At 53.6% G+C, this 20,093-nt stretch overlaps 2 protein-coding genes across 2 annotated transcripts in view; both read left to right on the top strand.

Moving 5' to 3' along the window:
- podxl2 (podocalyxin-like 2) overlaps positions 1–12,261 on the top strand; it is a 15,913-nt gene extending 3,652 nt beyond the window's left edge. The window contains exons 2-13 of the mRNA XM_030091676.1: positions 4,186–4,481; positions 4,558–4,840; positions 5,728–5,837; positions 6,981–7,239; positions 7,333–7,518; positions 7,571–7,692; positions 7,981–8,055; positions 8,678–8,834; positions 10,016–10,077; positions 11,606–11,785; positions 11,946–12,110; positions 12,187–12,261. Of these exons, the coding sequence (XP_029947536.1) occupies positions 4,186–4,481; positions 4,558–4,840; positions 5,728–5,837; positions 6,981–7,239; positions 7,333–7,518; positions 7,571–7,692; positions 7,981–8,055; positions 8,678–8,834; positions 10,016–10,077; positions 11,606–11,785; positions 11,946–12,110; positions 12,187–12,246 (1,955 nt within the window). The 3' untranslated portion in view covers positions 12,247–12,261. The remainder of the gene's footprint in view (positions 1–4,185; positions 4,482–4,557; positions 4,841–5,727; positions 5,838–6,980; positions 7,240–7,332; positions 7,519–7,570; positions 7,693–7,980; positions 8,056–8,677; positions 8,835–10,015; positions 10,078–11,605; positions 11,786–11,945; positions 12,111–12,186) is intronic.
- A 2,862-nt stretch (positions 12,262–15,123) lies between these two features.
- blcap (bladder cancer associated protein) lies at positions 15,124–20,088 on the top strand. The gene is made up of 2 exons (XM_030092643.1): positions 15,124–15,230; positions 18,700–20,088. Exon 2 carries the CDS (start codon positions 18,791–18,793, stop codon positions 19,052–19,054), a length of 264 nt encoding a protein of 87 aa, XP_029948503.1. The 5' UTR covers positions 15,124–15,230; positions 18,700–18,790; the 3' UTR covers positions 19,055–20,088.
- The last annotated feature ends 5 nt before the right edge of the window (positions 20,089–20,093 follow it).

The raw sequence follows: 20,093 nt of genomic DNA, 5'->3' as shown, positions 1-20,093 counted from the left end.
ACAGAATATAAAGGGACGTTGATGTTTCTGTTCTCTCTGTGGAAATCAGCCTGAAACAACTCAACACCTCTTCTGGACTTGACGACTCCAGGATCTTCTGGGAGGATTTCTGTCACTTTGGAATTAATAATGTAGACAAGGACTTTACTTTGGGAAAATGTGTTTATCTGTTTCTTCAGAAAACAGGAAAAGAAGGACGGATTTTTTTATCATCATTTACTAATCCTAAAATCAAAATTAATTATTCATAAATGCAAACATAGCAGGCCGAAGCCGTCATTTACCCACTTCAGAAATGTTGTACTCTCTTATATAAAAATGTTAAAAGACTGAAAACAAAAAGGCTGTAAAAACTATCGGTGTCAGTGAGAAATTAAAAGTGTTTGAAAGAAACTGATGGCTATAGTGCACGCCCTGGCATCATGTCTGCCATGTACGTGTATATTTATAATAAAAAAAATTAAGGGCTGGGCACGTTAACGCGTTACTGCTTCCTTGAAGGTGCAATAAGGAGTTTTTCAACTTTAAAAATACTTATTTTCCACCATAACTATGTTACAAATATTCAATGATGTGTAGAATGTGCCCTGACATATTCATTGTAAGTACCTCTAACAGGCTAAACTGTCCCTTGAAAGTCACAGTGCCGGTCCGGCACCAGAATTTTTTGGGGAGAATTTGAGATGATGTGACGTAATGCGCCTCCCGCTGGCCTGATTTGTTTAAGTTTCGTTTTGTCCGCCATTACTCTGCCAGATGCTTAGCAGCAACAACCGAGAGGTACTGAGGATGGAGCTTACAGGAAGTAAGAAAGGACCGGCTTCTAGCACTGCCTCAGCTCCAGCACAGACCCACCAGGCAGAAGAAACTTACATTTTACTTGAGCGAGCGAGGAAGGAGTTCCCCTCTTCCGTGCACGCGAGCCACAGGCACGAGTGTTTCACTAAGCTGCAGTTACGCCCAAGGCCTGCAGGGGCCGCTGTTTCGCATAAAACGTGAAAACTCCTTAATGCACCTTTAACACAAATATTTTCATCAGGAGTCAACGCCCCCCTCCCCACACACACATTGCGCTCCAGCTGAGCATCAAAAAAGCACACACAGCTGCCTCATTCCTCATTATTTGCCATCATGAACTCAGCACGAGGAAAAGGCTGGTGTGAGGCACAAACTGATAGAAGGAGCGCAAATATGACAAAAATGAAAGTAAAGCTTAAATCACGTCTTTTGCTGGCGCACCGTTTCGGCCGCTGGGCGGTCTTCAGGGGCGGAAAACACCCAAAATAAAGTCAATATCCCTTCAACACACAATCTGGCTTAATGAGGCACAATTTGGCTTGACTGAAGTTTTTATAGTGACAAATAAGATCTATCTATCTATCTATCTGAATGTATTCTGTCTTCTCTGTCTGAGGGTCAGAAGTTTGAGAAAGCGTGCGCTCATAAAAAACTTTCATCTGCTCTGCTCTTGCTGTTTTGTGTGTGTGTGTGTGTGTGTGTGTGTGTGTGTGTGTGTGTGTGTGTTGGGGTGGTGGGGTGGCAATCTTGGTAAAGACCTGGTATTTTAAGTTATTAAGAATCATATTTGATGAATTATAAAATTATGCTTCTTACAACAAAACAGAGTCCCTGTCCCCGACTGGGGGCAGGATGATCATTACAGAGTACTTATGAATTCATTATTGTATTTTGCGCATAATGCGATTAATCACGATTAATTGCAGAAAAATTATGCGATTAATCGCGATTAAGAAATTTAATCGTTGCCCAGAACTAAAAAGAATTACATGAAGCGTGGCGTTCTTCATGTTGATCTGTTGTATCCGGCGGTACTGAAGGGGTGAAATAGCAGGCTGGCAGTCTTCAGCAGGACGTCTGCTTTCTGCACAGCGCCTTTGTTATTGTTGTTTACAGTGTTCTGCGCATTTGTTACGACGTAGCGCGACGACGCAGCGAATCAGGAAACGCTCCAAAACAGGAGGAATTACGGAGCCGTGGATCCAACAGTTCTCGGATCTGCTCACCCTGGGATCTGGTTTCAAAACTGTTCAGTTTCAGATCCACAGAGGATGACAGGGTGAATGGATCAAACGCTTTTAGTTTTGGCCTGGATTCGTCTTTTTGTGGATGGGGCCTTAGAAAGCAGAAGAGTGTGTGTGTGTGTGTGTGTGTGTTCTTGTATTTCTATCCTTGTCGGGGCCAAATGTCCCCACAAGGATAGCAAAACGTGGAACGACGTGCCTTGTGGGGACCTTTTTCCGGTCCTAAGTAGGAGAAACAGTGTTTTCTTGACCATGTTGTTGTTACTGAAAAAAGTAAAAGTGCAAAAACATTTCTTTAGGGTTAGGCTTTGTTGTGGTGTGGGTTAGGGTTAGGGTAAGGGTCAGGGTTAGGGGCTAGACATGAATGGGAGTCAATGGAAGGTCCCCACAAGGATAGAAATACAAGACTGCGTGTGTGTGTGTGTCCTCTCAAAGATTCTGCTTCAGTGTTCAAGGTTTTCTGCCAACTCATCCGACCGAGAGCAGTGTGCATCGTTTTCTGTGTGTGTGTGTGTGTGTGTGTGTGAGGGTGGAGGAGAGTGAGGGTGGAGTTGACCCGCGTTCAACTTCTGGCGTTTTTTTGACACAAAAACGCATTCGGCCTCAACACAGCTTTACATCTGTTCTGGATTAAGCCTGATTTACGGTTCCCCGTCACGGCGACGTCGTTCTACGCCGCCACTTCCTGCTTCTGCGTCAAGGGAACGCCCTCCTCTGCAATTTCACCGCCAAGCCGCTAGGGGGCGTGGCGGTGTCTTTGTTTCGCAATTGGCAGTCACAACAATCCTGCTTCTGTAGCTCCGGCTTTACCTAGACATAGATCTATAGACATAGATCTATAGACATATACACGCTGCACTTACCAAACATATATCTGCATATATGACATATCTGGCGACACCAGGCTGCGGTGGAGGAGAGGCTGAGCGGACCAGGAAGACATGTTGGTGAAACTAATGAGTTTTTGGACAATTAAAGCCGTTTTAGGAGCGGCGTCATTACCCATGCCCCGTCTGCTGGCCGTATAGCGATGTCCGCCGCTCGATTTTGGATCTAAATTTCTCCCGAAGCACTGTTCGGATCAGAAAAGCATTCGGGGTGAGTTCTACTTCATTCTATAAACAACGTGAAAACGGACCAATCACAGCCCTCGCTGTTCTCGTCACCACGCCTGGTTAGGATTTTTGGGAGGTTCGCGTCAAGCCCTAGCCCTAGAGGCTGCGTCGCTGCGACGCAGAAGCACACAAAGGCCTTTACTGGAATGCACTCCATGTTGGAGTCAGCCGGTCGTCCCTCGCTCGTCTCCAGTTGGTCCAACATGCTGCAGCTGACTGGAGGACGTAAGAGGGACACATCAGTCCCATCCTGGCCTCCTCCACTGGTGACCTCTGACCTTTAGTGTCCATTTTAAGGTTCTTTTATTTGTTTTTAGATCCCTAACGGTCTCGCCCCGCCTTCCCTCTCTGAGCTGCTCCACCTCAGCTGATCAGCTGATCTGATCAGCTGCTGCTGGAGGTGCCCAGGTCCAGACGGAGGCTCAGAGGGGACGGAGCGTTTTCTGCTGTGGCCCCCCAGCTGTGGATCTTAAGATGATCTTAAAACACATTTTATGCACTGGCTTTTAACTCTGCCCTTGGTTTATTTTTTAATGTTTGTTCAGATGTCTCTTTTTGGTTGTTGTTTGTTTTTTCATTGTTTTTACTGTATTTTACTTTTGCACTTATATAGTTTCTGACTTTGTGCAGCACTTTGTGTCAGCTGTAGTTGTTTTAAAGCGCTATAGAAATGAAGTTGAGTTGAGTTATCATCTGCTCAGTGGGGGGTGGAGGTCAGAGGTCAGAGCGGAGCACCACCTGGGGGGTGGAGGTCAGAGGTCAGAGCGGAGCACCGCCTGTGGTCCCAGACAGTGGAGCTCCGTCGGATGCAGCAGGGATCATGATGATGAACACATGAAGGTGGTGTCGGGTTACCAGAGCCTCACTTCTCCACCATGTGTCTGTTTGACTGCCTGATGGATGCTGATGGGTGGAGGAGGGGGGACTGGGAGGTGGTGTCGGGTTACAGTCTGATGGGTGGAGGGGGGGGGGGGCTGGTCTGCTGGACCCGGTCCAGGTGTGATGGTCTGTCTTCTGTGTCTCTGCAGGTCTGCTGGTCTGCTGTGATGCCTTCAGGGTCCGTCCCTCCCAGCGGGTCGTCCCCCCCGCCGGTCCTCTAGAGGCTCGTGTCCTCTGGGACCAGGACCCGGACCCAGTCCGGCCCCGCCTCCTCCGGGACCTGGTCCGGGCCAGACGGCACTCGGCCCGGGACCTAGTCCGCTCCCAGCCCCACCTGGTCCATGACATGGGCTGGCCCGAGATCCAGGAGACCCCGTCCCGATGGGGGGCGGCCCGGACCCGGGACGCCGTGGACGAGAACCGCGGCGTGGAGGACGAGATGGAGGTGAGGACCGTCATCCCGGGGCCCTCCGGGGACGACGTCCACTTTGTCTCCTGACGCGTCCGTCTCCCTTCTCCAGCGGATGGTCCACCTCGCGGTTCCCCGGGGACCGGAGGACTCCACCCACCCAGAGACGGGGGCGGAGCCAGTGGGCGGGCCGGGCGGAGGCGACGCCTCCCAGGAGGGCTCCAGCTTCTGCGGGACGGACACGGAGGACAGAGACAGAGGAGAGGACGGAGGGGAGGACCGAGAGCGGAGAGGGGGGGAGGACGAGTGGGACAGGGAGGAGACGAGGGGGGGGGACGGACGGCCGGACGTCCTGAAGGTCAACCACACCCCTCCGGACCTGGATGCTCTGATTGGTTGGTTCATCACCTTTTATCAGCAGTAGCTTGAGCCTTGTGTGACATTAGCATTAGCATTAGCATTAGCATTAGAGTTCAGAGGAAGTGAAACGACTAACACCACTTTTTAAGAGACGAGTTCCAGACTTCAGCTGGTACTGATACCATGAAGACACACACACACACACACACACACTGCCATGGCAGCTGTAGTTAGCGCTCCGTCACCTCCACCAGCGCAGTGTGGAGGCTGCAGACGGAGGGACGAGCTGCTGATGAACCCAGTCACACTGGAATCCCGTTTAGCATTTAACATGTAGCATTTAGCATGTGGCACACCCCAGAGTTCGCTAATGAGCAGCATCATTGTAACTAAATGTCTCTGCTGGTTGAGTTGCTTTTGAGTTCCTGGTTGAGTTCCTGGTTGAGTTCCTGGTTGAGTTGCTGGTTGAGTTTCTGGTTGAGTTCCTGGTTGAATTGCTGGTTGAGTTCCGGGTTGAGTTCCTGGTTGAGTTGCTGGTTGAGTTGCTGGTTGAGTTGCTGGTTGAGTTGCTGGTTGAGTTGCTGGTTGAGTTCCTGGTTGAGTTGCTGGTTGAGTTGCTGGTTGAGTTGCTGGTTGAGTTGCTGGTTGAGTTGCTGGTTGAGTTGCTGGTTGAGTTCCTGGTTGAGTTGCTGGTTGAGTTCCTGGTTGAGTTCCTGGTTGAGTTGCTGGTTGAGTTGCTGGTTGAGTTGCTGGTTGAGTTGCTGGTTGAGTTGCTGGTGTTGTATCAACCATCGTCCGCCCAGCTGCTTGGTTTTTCTTTCGCCTCTGCTCAGAGGAATTGTTCAGCCGCTCAGAGAGAAGGTGCAGCAGTAGTAGTGTCTCAGTGAGTCTCAGTGAGTCTCTGTGTCTCTGTGTCTCTCAGGCTACAGTCTGTCCCTCCAGCCGTCCAGCTCCCGGCAGCCTGACGTCTCCCTCCCGGCCCCTGAGCCACGTTCTGGACCGCAGGAGCAGCGAGGAGCCCCCGTCCTGGAGGTGAGGAGCAGGAGGAGGAGGAGGAAGAGGTACGGCGGAGGCAGCATCATGCTGTGGGGCTGCCTCTCCTGAAAGATTCATGGAAACACTGTGGTCAGTGTGTTTCTGGAGTGTGGGAGGATAACAGAAGGGAGAACATGCAAACTCTGAGACTCCCTGGTGCTGAGACGTCTCCATGAGGAGCTCCTCTGAAGTGTCCTCCGGGGACGGAGCGTCTCCGTCAGCCCTGCAGCTGGATGGACCCTCGGCTCGGGGGGGCTTTAATTGGATGGCAGTAAATCGGATGTAGTCCCAACCACGACCTTTGACACCGAGCTGGAGGCTTTAATGAGCTTCAGCTTGTGGAGGCGATTAGAGACGCCTTGCCTGTCTGAGCTCAGCTCAGGAGACACAGGTCCCGTCCCGTCCCGTCCCGTCCCGTCCCGTCCCGTCCCGTCCCGTCCCCGTCCGTCTCTAAAGCAGGGTCCAGCCCGTCTTTTAGTTCCGCTGCTTCCTTGTTCTGTTCTGTCTCAACGAACATGCGGCGGGAAAAACAAAACCTGCTGCTGTTTTCATGCTTTTCCCGCTCCAGTGGGACGAAGTCTTGGCCTGGCTGCGTTCTGGATCCAGATCGGATCCGGATCCAGATCAGATCTGCAGCGGAACATTCTGTCACGCAGCAGGAGCTTCAAGCGTAGATCTATGGCCATAGATCTTCCGCTGGAATGAGCCCGTTGTAATGAACGAGTTTGTTTCTGGAGTGCAAGGGGGACTTTTATTTTGGAGGGCCGGCATCTGGTTCTGTGGCTTCCTGGTTTGGTCGTCGTCCGTCCGAACGCCGGCCTGTTGGTGGGGAAAATGTCGGATCGCTGCTGAGTGAAAAGCATCCGGTGGAAAAACAGTTGTTCATTCCACGGCGCTATGCTAGCAGCAGATCTACGGCCGTACGTCTACGCTGGAAGCTCCGGCTGCTGCAGAGCTGATCCAGATCGGTAAAGTGGCCCCTGGGGGCCCCGTTCCCACGGCAACCATTTCCAGTGAAAACATGACGACGCTCCCCGGAGACGCTGGAAGTGCAACTTGTTGAAACTCCTGCTGCAGCGTGCGCCATGTGGACGGGCGTGGCTTTCAGAACGCTGAACCGGGCCGGTTCTTCTGTTCCAGGCCGGCCCGGCGGCCGGGGAGCCGTGGGGGGCCGAGCAGGACGAGGCTCAGTCCAGCGGCGGTGGCGGCCTCCACCCGGCCGCCTCCGCACCTCCAGCCGCCGCCCCGTCCTCCACTCCTCCGCCTGCTGCTGCTGCTGCTGACACCGCCGGAACCGCCGGAACTGCCGGAACCAGAGGAACCGCAGGAACCGCAGGAACCGCCGCCCCAGAGACCGACACCGGCACGGACTTCGGGCTGCTTGGAAGCTACGGCAGAGGTAGGAACAGCCGGATGGAGGCGGAGCAGCCCCGTGTGTTCTGCATGTTCTCCCTAAGCAGGACGACCAACCGCCGCTGGCTTCTGTCTGCAGGCCGGAAGGAGGAGGAGGAGGAGGAGGAGGAGGAGGAGGAGGAGGAGGAGGCAGGCCTGATTCACATGGCTGCCTTTACCCAGAATCCCACGGTGCCGGAGGTGGGCGTGGCTCCCAGCAGGGAGCCGCTGCAGCCCAGCGCGGACGGAGACCAGTTCAAAGGTCAGCATCCTCAGGGCCGCCGAAGCCCCACCCCCTCAGAGCCCTCGCTAACACCTGACTCCTGCCGTCCAACCAGGATCCGGCCCGGAGCGGGCGGAGCCGGGAATTGGACCGCTCACCACGGGTCCGTTCCCCACCGCCGACCTGAGCGACTCCGCCTGGGACCGGGTGGAGACACCTCTGCTGTCCCAGCAGCAGGTACGCTCCGGTTCTCAACCCCCGGTCCGGGGACTCGCAGCGGTCTGGATCAGGACAAAACCAGGGAATTTTCAGGGAATTCATGGAAACAGGAAGTGCAGGAGAAGACAGCAGTCACATGACAGCGAGGACTTCCTGTAACCTGACACCACCGGGGTCATAATGGGGTCAAACGCCGGCTCCTCTCCAGATTTTAATCACCTCATTTAGTGTGTGTGTGTGTGTGTGTGTGTGTGTGTGTGTGTGTGTGTGTGTGTGTGTGTGTGTGTGTGTGTGTGTCTCTTCCAGCTGGTGTGTCTGGACTGGAGCCAGCTCGCCGGTCAAGGATACGTCATCTTGAACCTGACGCAAAACTTCAACTGCGTAAGTATCTGGACTGGGTCTGGACCGGGTCTGGATCTGATCCGGATCAGGCCTCCACCCAGCATCCGGTGCAGCGGGCTGCGCTCCGCCCAACAACATCCAACAACATCCAAACATGGCAGCAAATTGATACGTCAGGAAATCTAGCTAGCTAGCATTAGCCTCAGAGCCGCACCGTCAGGGGGAGGGTGGAGAGAACACCCATAATGCAACAGCTGTTCCTGACAGAGTCAGAAACCTGGAGAACCGTCTCTACCTTTCGCAGTGTCCCTGTTGCCATGTCAACGGACGCCGCAACGCAACCAACGTTTGAGTTCTCACTTGAAACCCGACGACGACGACTTCCAGCGAGAACGCCAGACGCTGGAACTTGGACCGTTGGTCAGTGGCCTGTTGGGCCGGCCCGGAGCCTGCTGCGGCCCGGTTTTGGCCCACGGGCCTTATGTTTGACATGTGGTACCTCTGGACCTGTTCAGGCTGTTCAGGTTCCACTGGATCACATCGATTGATCTCATTCATTCATTCAATGTTAGCTTACAGTGTTTGTGTGTGTGTGTGTGTGTGTGTTTGTCTGTGTGTGTGTGTGTGTGTGTGTGTGTGTGTGTGTGTGTGTGTGTGGCAGGAGGAGTTCCGGGTGGACCAGGGCGTCCGCCTGTTGCGGGTCCTGGAGCGGGTGTTTGCTCGCAGGATGAACAGCCCGGAGGGATCCTGGATGATTAACCTCAGCAAGCCGACCCACCAGCACCGCCAGCTGCTGATGAACGTGGCGTCCGAGAACGGTGCGCACGCCCACGTGCACGCACACGACCATCACAGCCTGCTCGTGATTGGCCCAGGTGGCGTTTTGACAGCAGATTGACGAATCGGAACGAGTTTCCCTCCAGAGTCCTGGAGCCTCCCGGCTCCTGATCGATCAGCTGATCGCCTCCCCGACGCTCAGATCGATCAGCTGATCGCCTCCCCGACGCTCTGATCGATCAGCTGATCGCCTCCCCGACGCTCTGATCGATCAGCTGATCGCCTCCCCGACGCTCTGATCGATCAGCTGATCGCCTCCCCGACGCTCTGATCGATCCGCTGATCGCCTCCTCGACGCTCTGATCGATCAGCTGATCGCCTCCCCGACGCTCTGATCGATCAGCTGATCGCCTCCTCGACGCTCTGATCGATCAGCTGATCGCCTCCTCGACGCTCTGATCGATCAGCTGATCGCCTCCCCGACGCTCTGATCGATCCGCTGATCGCCTCCTCGACGCTCTGATCGATCAGCTGATCGCCTCCCCGACGCTCTGATCGATCCGCTGATCGCCTCCCCGACGCTCTGATCGATCCGCTGATCGCCTCCCCGACGCTCTGATCGATCCGCTGATCGCCTCCCCGACGCTCTGATCGATCCGCTGATCGCCTCCCCGATGCTCTGATCGATCAGCTGATCGCCTCCCCGACGCTCTGATTGATCAGCAGAAGTCCAACTGTGAGATGTGTCTTTCTGGAAGCAGCACAGAGGTCACGTCTCTCCACAGCCGGGTTAAAGGTCACGAGGGCCGCACTGTCCAAGAGGTCACCAAAAGCAGAGACTCCTTTAGTGGTCCAACCTGTGTCCTGGAAGAAAGTCCAGCTCCTGAACTCCTTTGAGAAAGTCCAGGTCAGGTTCAGGTCTCCTGGAAGGCCCCCCCCCCCCCGTTAGATGAAAGGCGCCGAGCCCTTGTTCCTCTCAGCACCCCCTGTTGAGAAAACGTTCCCGCGGATATGGTGCAGCCTGATCAGGACAGGTCGCGGTTGCTGGTTTGAACCCGGTTTAGCTCTCTCTGGGTTCTGACGCGACCCGTCTTTGTCTCTGATCCCAGCGGTTTCGGTATCCGGGTCTGGAAGGACTGGTCCGGATTGGGCTGGTCTCTACTGTGAATGTCGGCGATGGACTGAGCCTCGTAACGTTGTCCTCGTCTCCTGTGTCTTCCAGGAGTGATCGCCACCAAGGACGTTCTGGACATGCTGGGAGAAATCAGGAATTCTCTGGATATGGTAAAACCTCGTTTCTTCAGGGGCCCGTTCCCACGGCAACCGTTTCCCGGCAAAACGCCAGGCTTCTGGTCGGGTGTCCGATTACACCACAACGGCTCCCAAAGTGGAACTCTGAAAACGCCCTGTCTCTGTGGAAACGGAAACAAATGACCAGGAGAGTCAAGAACCCCAGTCCCCTTCTCCTGGTCCCGGTTCTGGTCCCGGTCCTGGTCCCCGTCCAAATTCTCCTGTAACAATACACACACATACTCTTCTCTGCAGCGTTTGAGGTTTCATTACAAAAACAACAGCACCCCCTACTGGCCCAACATGAAAACTGCATTATGTTTCTGCAGTTGCCATGGAAACAGATGCTGTTCTTAGAACATCAAAATGGGAACAGGAAACTTTTCTGAAATGAAAATGCCAAAATGAGACGTTGTGGTGTGAACGCTGCCTCGGCGTCGCTGTGGACTGATAACACTCGTCTTTGGTTGTTCTATGAGGACGCCTGTTTCCGCTCAGAGATGTCAAACTGTTTCCTGATTTAAAATAGGTCTGACTGTCAGAACCTGGTAACACGGTTCTGGAGTCGGGGTGAGTTGGAGAACCTCTGGAACACCTCTGAGTGAAACCACATCAGGAGCATCAGGAGAGAGTTGATCTTGCAGGGTTGGCGGATGAGTTGGTGTGGGTAGGTTTTGGTCGGTTTGGGTTGGTAGGTGTGGGCAGGTGTGGGTAGTTATGGGCAGGCGTGGGGAGGTGTGGGGAGGTAGATGTAGGTGGGTGTGGGTTGGTTTGGTTAGGTAGGTTGGTGTGGGTAGGCGTGGGTAGGTTTGGGTTGGTCTGTGTCGATATGTGTAGGTTTGGGTAGGTTTGCTTAGGTAGTTATGTGGGGGTAGGTGTAGTTAGGTGTAGTTATGTGGGGGTAGGTGTAGTTAGGTGTAGTTATGTGGGGGTAGGTGTAGTTAGGTGTAGTTAGGTGTAGTTATGTGGGGGTAGGTGTAGTTAGGTGTAGTTAGGTGTAGTTATGTGGGGGTAGGTGTAGTTAGGTGTAGTTATGTGGGGGTAGGTGTAGTTATGTGGGGGTAGGTGTAGTTAGGTGTAGTTATGTGGGGGTAGGTGTAGTTATGTGGGGGTAGGTGTAGTTAGGTGTAGTTATGTGGGGGTAGGTGTAGTTATGTGGGGGTAGGTGTAGTTAGGTGTAGTTATGTGGGGGTAGGTGTAGTTGGGTGTAGGTAGTCACAGATTACTCTCTCCTGTCCCTCGGCGTCCTCCAGCCACTGGCCGACCTGCTGACTGGTTGGTTTCGGAGCTGAGGACCGACGTTCTGCTGCAGCCTCGCTTCATCCTGCTGACTCAGACTCTGCAGTCAAAGCCAGACAAGCTTCCGAAATAAAAGCATAGAATTTTTTTTTTTTTTAAAGTCCTGGAAAATGACCAAAAAATCAAAAATCAAAAGGAAGGACTGATTCATTCCCCGCTTGTTGTGGCAGCGGCTCCTTCCTGTGTTTCCAGCGTCGTTCAGAGTGTGATGGTTTTCTTCCAGCTGGGCATCCAGAACTTCGACGCCGCCGGCAGCTGCCCGGCCCGGCCCAGCCAGACGCGCAGCGACTACGGCAAGCTGTTCGTGGTGCTGGTGATCATCGGCTCCGTCTGCATGGTCATCATCACGTCCGGCTTCGTCTACATCTGCTGGCAGCGCCGGCTCCCCGCCGCCAAGACCACGGTGAGGGGCGGGGGGGGGCTCGCTCCACACGGCAGTGGCTCGTCCCACCGCCTCACAGCGAGGACGTCCTGGGCTCGAACCCCAGTGGAGCCTGGCTGTGTGGAGTTTGCATGTTTCCAGATAACAGAGCAGTAACTTTTCATCCTGGTCTCTCCATCAGTTTCGGGCGGAGGAGCTCCACTTTGTGGAGAACGGTTGCCATGACAACCCCATGCTGGACGTGACCAATGACGGCGGCCAGCCGGAGACGAGCGAGAAGAAGCCGAGCGCCAACGGGCTGGCGGGGGGCGGGGAAGGGGGCGGGAACGACGGCAGCCGCTGGCAGGTGATTGGACGAGACGCTGTCTGGACGGGCGCCTGACGGAGGCTCGTCTCTCACCTCTCACCTCTGTCCTCTCCAGGTGTTCGTCAATCAGGCGGCGACGGAGGAAGATGAAGAGGAGCAGGACACACATCTCTGATGGAGGAAGAGGAGGAGCAGGAGGAGGAAGAGGAGGAGGAGGACCAGGCTGTTTACAGACGGGTGGTGGTTCAACCTGGAGAACCGCAGGGAAGGGTGGAGGTCTGTCCTGCTGGAGGTGGAGAGACGGGAAGAAGGAAGGAAGAAAGAAACCAGTGGGACTGAAAGTGATGAAGAGCTGAGAGGAGGAGGGGCTTCACTGGAGGAGGAGCTTCACCGGGGGTGGAGCTTCACCAGGGGAGGGGCTTCACCGGGGGTGGAGCTTCACCAGGGGAGGGGCTTCACCGGGGGTGGAGCTTCACCAGGGGAGGGGCTTCACTGGAGGAGGAGGAGCTTCACTCGGGGGGAGCTTCACCGGGGGAGGAGCTTCACCAGGGGAGGGGCTTCACTGGAGGAGGAGGAGCTTCACTTGGGGGGAGCTTCACCGGGGGAGGAGCTTCACCAGGGGAGGGGCTTCACTGGAGGAGGAGGAGCTTCACCAGGGGAGGGGCTTCACTGGAGGAGGAGGAGCTTCACTCGGGGGGAGCTTCACCGGGGGAGGAGCTTCACCAGGGGAGGGGCTTCACTGGAGGAGGAGGAGCTTCACTCGGGGGGAGCTTCACCAGGGGAGGGGCTTCACTGGAGGAGGAGCTTCACCGGGGGAGGAGCTTCACCAGGGGAGGGGCTTCACTGTAGGAGGAGGATCTTCACTGGGGGGAGCTTCATTGGAGGAGGAGCTTGGCTTTAGGAGGAGGAGCTTCTCAGGAGGAGGAGGAGCTTCATGTTGCATCAGAAGTCCGACCCTGAAGTGGAACCTGAGTGGATCCTGATCCGTCCCACAGAGGTTCTCCAGCAGGGTCCAAACCTGCCGGTTCGGGGTCCGCGGCTCTGGTTCGTGTTCCTCTGGCTTCATGAGATGATTTCAGAAAATGTCGGATGACGCCTGAACGCATCGCTGCTGCCTTAAGGTGTGAATGTAAAGGAGAGTTTTCAGCTTGGGTGGAGGCCGAGCCACATCCTGACCTCAGTCGGTGGAAATGAGGAACCCAGCAGGCCTGATCTCCACGGGGACAGTACGCTTAACTTCTGATTATTTTTCATCTCAAATTAACACTGATATGAAGCAAAATGACAGAAAGAAGCCAGAGAGAGAAGAGAAGTGAACGCCACAGACTGGTCTTTACTTTAATGTTTGATTCCGCCCCCTGCTGGAATTTCCCGGAATCACAGCTTTTCTGCACTTCAGCATTATCGTCATGTTTTACCAGCGGAGGCTGGAGCCTGGTCCCACATCAGCTTCCCTCCTCCTCCTCCTCCTCCTCCTCCTCCTCCTCCTCCTCCCCCCGGACAGGAGGTTTGGCCTGTAGCAGGTGGGAGGGAAGATTTCGGCACTTTATCGATTCCTCTGTGGAAATACTGACTCCTGTCATCGAAACGCTACTTCCTGTTAAATGTTCCACATCCAGAGACTGAACTCTCTGTGTCGCTTCTAGGAATGGTTGTAGCCGCTGAGGATGTTTTCTGTGCGCTCTCCCACGCGGGATTTGCTGCGTCTGTGCGCCGTTAGCCTTGTATGCTTTTTTCTTTCCGGCTGCTGTCACTTCGACACAACGCTGAAGAGCTCCGAACACCCGGAGAGCCGCCGTCACGCCGATCCACGCCGTTCGCAGCGCCGCCTCGAGGCCCGTCCTCCAGCCGGCGCTGGAGCCGACGGTCCGGCCCGAAACGAAGCCTCCTGCTGATGAGTCCAGCTGAGCTCCACTTCTGACCGACGCTCCGCCGGCTCCACGACGCTCTGCCGGTTCCCGACAGTTCAGGACTCAGTAGAAACCGGGAACCGAGGGTTTGAAGTCTCTGCTTCTGAGAACACGTGTTCCAAACGCTCCAGTTCGAATGAACCAATCAGCATGCAGCTTTCAGCATCGCAGCCACGCCAGTATAAGAAACACACAGCTAGTGCTGCTCTCCGCTCCGTCATGATCGCCGGAGACACGTCGTTTCTCTCTTCAGAGAATTATTATTGATTTCAGAAGGTTTTTTCGTTGATGCGATGTTTGCATTAGTTCGTGGAAGTCAGCAGACTTCAGCAGTGAAAATTGTGAAAAAAGCAAACAGGACAAGTTTCCTTCTCGGATTTGTTTTATTAATTCCATTTTTTTTCTTTTTGTTATCAGTTGTTCTTTTCTGAAATGAGCTTCTTTTAAGGTATTTTTGTATGCAGCCCACTGATCTCTACTTTAACTGGATTCCCCACATTTTTCATCATCAGTGTAATGAGTTAAGTGTGACAAATAAAGTTTGAAAAAAACTTGTTTTATTGTTGTTTTTTTGTCTTCAGAAGACATCCGATCGATTTATTGATGGTTTTTCTGCTGATAAAGATGCCAAGACTGGGATTGAACGATCAAAAACAATTGTTTTTTTTACAGGTTCAGTTTCCCATAAATGCCTAGAAGTTCAAATAAATTGAACCCCAACAACGACATGAGCCAGCAGACGAAACGGTGGAACAGAAACGGATTTAACAGGAAGAAACCTGCAGAACCAGACTCAGAAGAACCAGACCCAGAGGAGACTTTCTGCAGAATCAGACTCTGACCATTTCTGCTGTTCTGGTCTGAGCTTTGAGGATGAAAGCAGAGAAAAGATGACAGAACAGCAAACTCTTAACAGCAGTAAAATATGCACACAACAAAACGCTTTTCTAAAAATGTCGCACTATTTATTAAATTATTTTCTGTATCATTAATTTAGTATTGGCGACAAAATTACCCGAACAAGATTAAAAATCAAGCAGTTTTTATTTCAACAGCACACGAATTGAGTCAACAACAAATAATCAACCGAGCAAACAATAATGTGTTCCGGCGCGCCACGGACACCTAAAATGCCGCGTTGTGCTTGAACTGAGCAGCAGGGGTCCTTCATGCTAACGGCTAGCGCGTTAGCTCCCGGAATGGTGCGCAGTGAGGGAGATGGAGCGGCTAAGTGACCGGAGCACGGCAGGTCGGTATCTATCTCCAGCCCTCTGGGAACCCGCAGCTTTACCGTCCCGCACAGACAGCGGAACGCGTCGCGGACCGTCCGGTCGGGAGCCGCGGGTCCGGGCTGGGAGCGTCCGCGGGGAGTCCGCGCTGCTCTTCCCGCTGAGCGGGCTCCTCACCGCGGCCTCTCCTACCTCTCACCGCGGCCTCTGCTCTCAGCGGCGGCGGCGGCCTCTGCTGCCTCTCTCAGCGGCCTGCTCGCCCTCTCTCCTCCCGCTGGTTCTCGTCTGACTCATTTTTAAAATAATAATAATAAAGTCATAAATCAGTTCTTCGAAGTAATCGAGTAACGTCAGCGCTGCTCGCTACGTGTCGTTACGCCCGTCGCGATATGTGAGCAACGTACCTGGGCTATTGTTACTGCTAACGTTTCATTTTTAATAATTAAATGTTTTTGTTCGTATTTTAGCGCGCCGAAGTCTTTATTTTGCCAAACTGATTCCCAGCATAGTTATCTCAATCGTGGTGCGTTCACGGTCACCTCTCAACCCACAAATCGGCGGATTTCTGCGTGAGGTCCGGTCGGCCGCTCTTTTTAACGCGTTACACCGAGAAGCGGCGGAGCAGCGCGGCAGACTGCGGCCTGGCGGCGGGGTGAGGACGGAGGTGTGCCTCCTGCAGGCGGAGCTGGGTGTCTGGGACAAAGGCAGGTGTTTCTCCGGGACGGCGAACAGGTTCAGCCGATCACCCTGCTAGGATTTCAGTCTGGCGGTCACGTGACCCCCGGGGAGTTTCAGCAGCTGTCACCGACACCAGCAGCCAGCCTCAGCCAGTTTTGCTGCTCGAAGCAGCCGCTTCCAACCGTGTACACACACACACACACACAGTCTCGTATTTCTATCCTTGTGGGGACCTTCCATTGACTCCCATTCATGTCTAGCCCCTAACCCTGACCCTAACCCTAACCCTAACCCACACCACAACAAAGCCTAACCCTAAAGAAATGTTTTTGCACTTTTACTTTTTTCAGTAACAACATGGTCAAGAAAACACTGTTTCTCCTACTTAGGACTGGAAAAAGGTCCCCACAAGGCACGTCGTTCCACGTTTTGCTTTCCATGTGGGGACATTTGGCCCCAACAAGGATAGAAATACGAGAACACACACACACACACACACACACACACACACACACACACACCCTTTCCCTTTAACTCACCTGTCTGGTTAGGTATTTAATGGTAATGACAAGTCAGCCCACCTCCGTCTGGCTTTATTTATGAGTTTTTATCTGCTCACATGCCGCCGCCACCATGAAGTCCAGGAGCGCCATAAAACACTCCGCTTGGCACGGCGGGAGAGCAGGGGCATCAAACAAAAGCCCCGTGGGCCGGAAGTGGCCGGCAGGAGCCTCCGATGTGGCCGAACCGAGCAGGCTGAGAAACCTCCAGAGAGCTGCGAAGAGCCGCGAACACAGCAGCCTGGAGCGGAGACATCGGAGCTGCCGGCTGGCCTCGGAGCCACGCCGTCAGCCCCAAAACTCCCAGAATGCAGCAGTTCCAGGGACAGTCTTCATGCTGAGTTTGCAGTCATTTTCTGTAGAAAGTGTGCAAATGTGAAAACAGACGTTCTGGTCTGGTGTTCTGCCCCAGAGCTGCTGAGTTTGAGCCTAGAGGTTAACATTTCACTATATAACCATCCGGGTCCTCTCAGGATGAACGTGAGCTGGTCCTGGTCCCTGTTCTACTGGTCCTGGTCCATATTGACCTGAGTTGACACTCGCCATAATAACAGTTTTAGTTTTATGTTTGTGCTTTGTGTGGTTCATGTTTGAACTCTGGGGGTCAAGAGGTCATGTGTCACATGACCCATGTGCACTACTGCCGTGCGCGGAGCGGAAACGCTTTGGGCCACGTGACATTATTTACTCACACAGTAGAACTGATGGCCGCCGAGGAGCCGCTCAGGAACTACCAGTGGTGTTCAACCTGCGGCTCTGGAGCCACATGTGGCCCTTCAGCCCCTCTGCAGCGGCTCCACGAAGCTTCACGCTAAACACGAACAAACATGAAACTTATTTTTATTCTAGCTACAATAGCTACACAGCAGTACCGTTCAGAATGATGCCCACTTCCGGTTCAACAGGGATCCAAATAAAGGCTCAAGGGAAATGAGTAAAAACGGCTAAAACCACAAGAAGGTAACGGAACAGCCGAGAGAACATGAAATGTCTGGAATGTCTGAAAGTAGAGCATAAGTATGTTTGGGGGAAAAAAAACCTGCAAAACTGCTTCAACAGAGGTAAAACAGCTAAAACTGCAAAAATCTCTAAAATGTCAACAAAACATTCTTGGAAAATAGGAGAAAAACCTAAAATCTGGAACAATAATGATGATAAAACAAACTCTGAACTGAAGTTAAAACTTCATGAATCCTCATCAGATCTGGTTTTGTTTGAAGCTTCCTGAGCTGCTCTCACCTCGTTCTGAAGGTTAAAGGTTCTTCATGGATCCAGAACAGCAGAACGTCACTGAGACACTTCTGGTCATGAAGACGGCAGAACCTAGCCTGGTCAACCAGCCCCGCCCACTCCTCATCCACATCTGGATTGTGGAGCTGGGGGGTCTGGGAACGAGCCAATAGAAACTCCAGCAGGGGGCGTCGGTTCCTCCTCTGACTGGCAGCTCTTCAGCCAATCAGCACTTCAAACAAATACGTCATCAGAATGCGTTAGCTTCTCTCAGGGTTAGCTTTAGCGCTTTAGCTCTATCTTCTGTCAGGGTTAGCTTTAGCTCTAGCTTCTCTCAGGGTTAGCTTTAGCTCTTTAGCTCTAGCTTCTCTCAGGGTTAGCTTTAGCTCTTTAGCTCTAGCTTCTCTCAGGGTTAGCTTTAGCTCCTTAGCTCCAGCTTCTCTCAGGGTTAGCTTTAGCTCTTTAGCTCTAGCTTCTCTCAGGGTTAGCTTTAGCGCTTTAGCTCTAGCTTCTCTCAGGGTTAGCTTTAGCTCTTTAGCTCTAGCTTCTCTCAGGGTTAGCTTTAGCTCCTTAGCTCTACCTTCTCTCAGGGTTAGCTTTAGCTCTAGCTTCTCAACACGCGGAAACGTGTTTTCCTGTTACAACGTCTCCAGGCTCAGACTCTGCTCTTGTTGTAATTCTTGGTATTTCGGCTCTAACTTTACTTATTGCAGCTTTCAGACGATGGTGAAAGTTTATCTTCATAATCTTCGCTACGCGCAGCGATGGTGTCACTTCCAGTTTAGCTGCCGGAATTCGCCAAAATAAATTGAAAAAAAAAAAAACAGCGGCAACACCGATTGGCTCGGCCGTTTCATGGCCAAGTCGCATTCTCTTTCTTTTGCCTCATCCCCAGACCCCCCCCCCCCCCCCAGCTCCACCGTCCAGATGTGGAAGGGGAGTGGGCGGGGCTGGTTTACTGGGCGAGGCAGAACCCTGGTCTTTGTCTCTGTCCTTGACTCGTCTGTCCTCTGTCCTCCAGGGATGACCTGAAGCCGTCTCGTCTGTCTCCTTCCGCCTGTCCCTGCATCCTCCCGGTCCATCAGCGCCGAGCGCCCCCCGGTGGCGGCAGGATGTACTGCCTGCAGTGGCTGCTGCCGGTGCTGCTGATCCCCAAGCCGCTGAACCCGGCGCTGTGGTTCAACCACTCCATGTTCATGGGCTTCTACCTGCTCAGCTTCCTGCTGGAGAGGAAGCCCTGCACCATCTGTGCCTTGGTCTTCCTCGCCGCGCTCTTCCTCATCTGCTACAGCTGCTGGGGCAACTGCTTCCTGTACCACTGCCAGGACGCCGCGCTGCCCGCTGCCGCCCACGACCCCGCCATCGTGGGCACCTAGGAGGAGGATGGGGGGGGGGGGGTCCTTGACCGGGGAGCTGGAGGGGGATGCTGCCATGCTGTAAGGGGGGCGGACTGGACTGGACTGGACTGGGCCTCCTGGGACCTGCTGGGGGGGGGTGGGAGGGGGGTGCTGTGAAGAGGAGATGCTGTCGGACGAGGCGCCCCGGCAGCGGTGAGACTCTCAGCAGCTCCAGTCAGACCTTGACCTCTGGTATTTTTTGCCGGGACGCCCAGTGGCCGTCGTCAGTATTGCGTGTCGGTTCTTTTGTTTTGTTTTTCCTCCTGATGCGTTTACTTACTTCACTCGCCACCAAAACCTGTTTTCAAACTGCCAGAACCCTGGCGTGACCCCTGTGTGACCCCGGCGTGACCCCTGCACCGGCAGCCACGCCCCCACCCCAACAGGCTCCGCCCACCACACTGGACAATCAGTAACTCTGCTGTGAAGGATTCCCGGAGGGTCTGCCTGCTTTCACCACCCCAGCCAGTGACCTTTGACCTGACCCGGGTCTGCCCCGCTCTCATCGCCCCAGCCAGTGACCTTTGACCTGGTCCTCCCTCTGCATGGGCCGCTGTGATCGTCCCAACGTCGACTTTTAAAATGAAATGCTGAAGTTTCCAAAGGGTAGAGGTGTGTGTGTGTGTGTGTGTGTGTGTGTGTGTGTGTGTGTGTGTGTGTGTGTGTGTGTGTGTGTGTGTGTGTGTGTGTGTGTGTGTGTGTGTGTGTGTGTGTGTGTGTGTGTGTGTGTGTGTGTGTGTGTGTGTGTGTGTGTGTGTGTGTGTGTGTGAGAGAGTGAGAGAGTGAGAGAGTGAGTGTGTGAGATCAGTACATGCTGATAAATGTATCAAAGCGGTCTCCAGCAGGAGAAGGTTCTAGAAGGTTCCGGCTGTCTCCTTGTTTCTCACTGCTGTAAATGTTGAGCTGGCAAGGCGGAGGCTTTCTCCTCCACCTGTGTGTGTGTGTGTGTGCGCGCGCGTGTGTGTGTGTAATCGCTTTGGTTTTAATTTAAATAAAGTTTTTTCCTCAACATCTTCAC

The sequence above is a fragment of the Salarias fasciatus genome, chromosome 5 (genome assembly GCF_902148845.1).
Source record: "Salarias fasciatus chromosome 5, fSalaFa1.1, whole genome shotgun sequence".
Classification (NCBI taxonomy): Eukaryota; Metazoa; Chordata; class Actinopteri; order Blenniiformes; family Blenniidae; genus Salarias; species Salarias fasciatus.
Note: the sequence above shows the minus strand (reverse complement) of the source record. Positions and strands in the feature narration are given on the sequence as shown.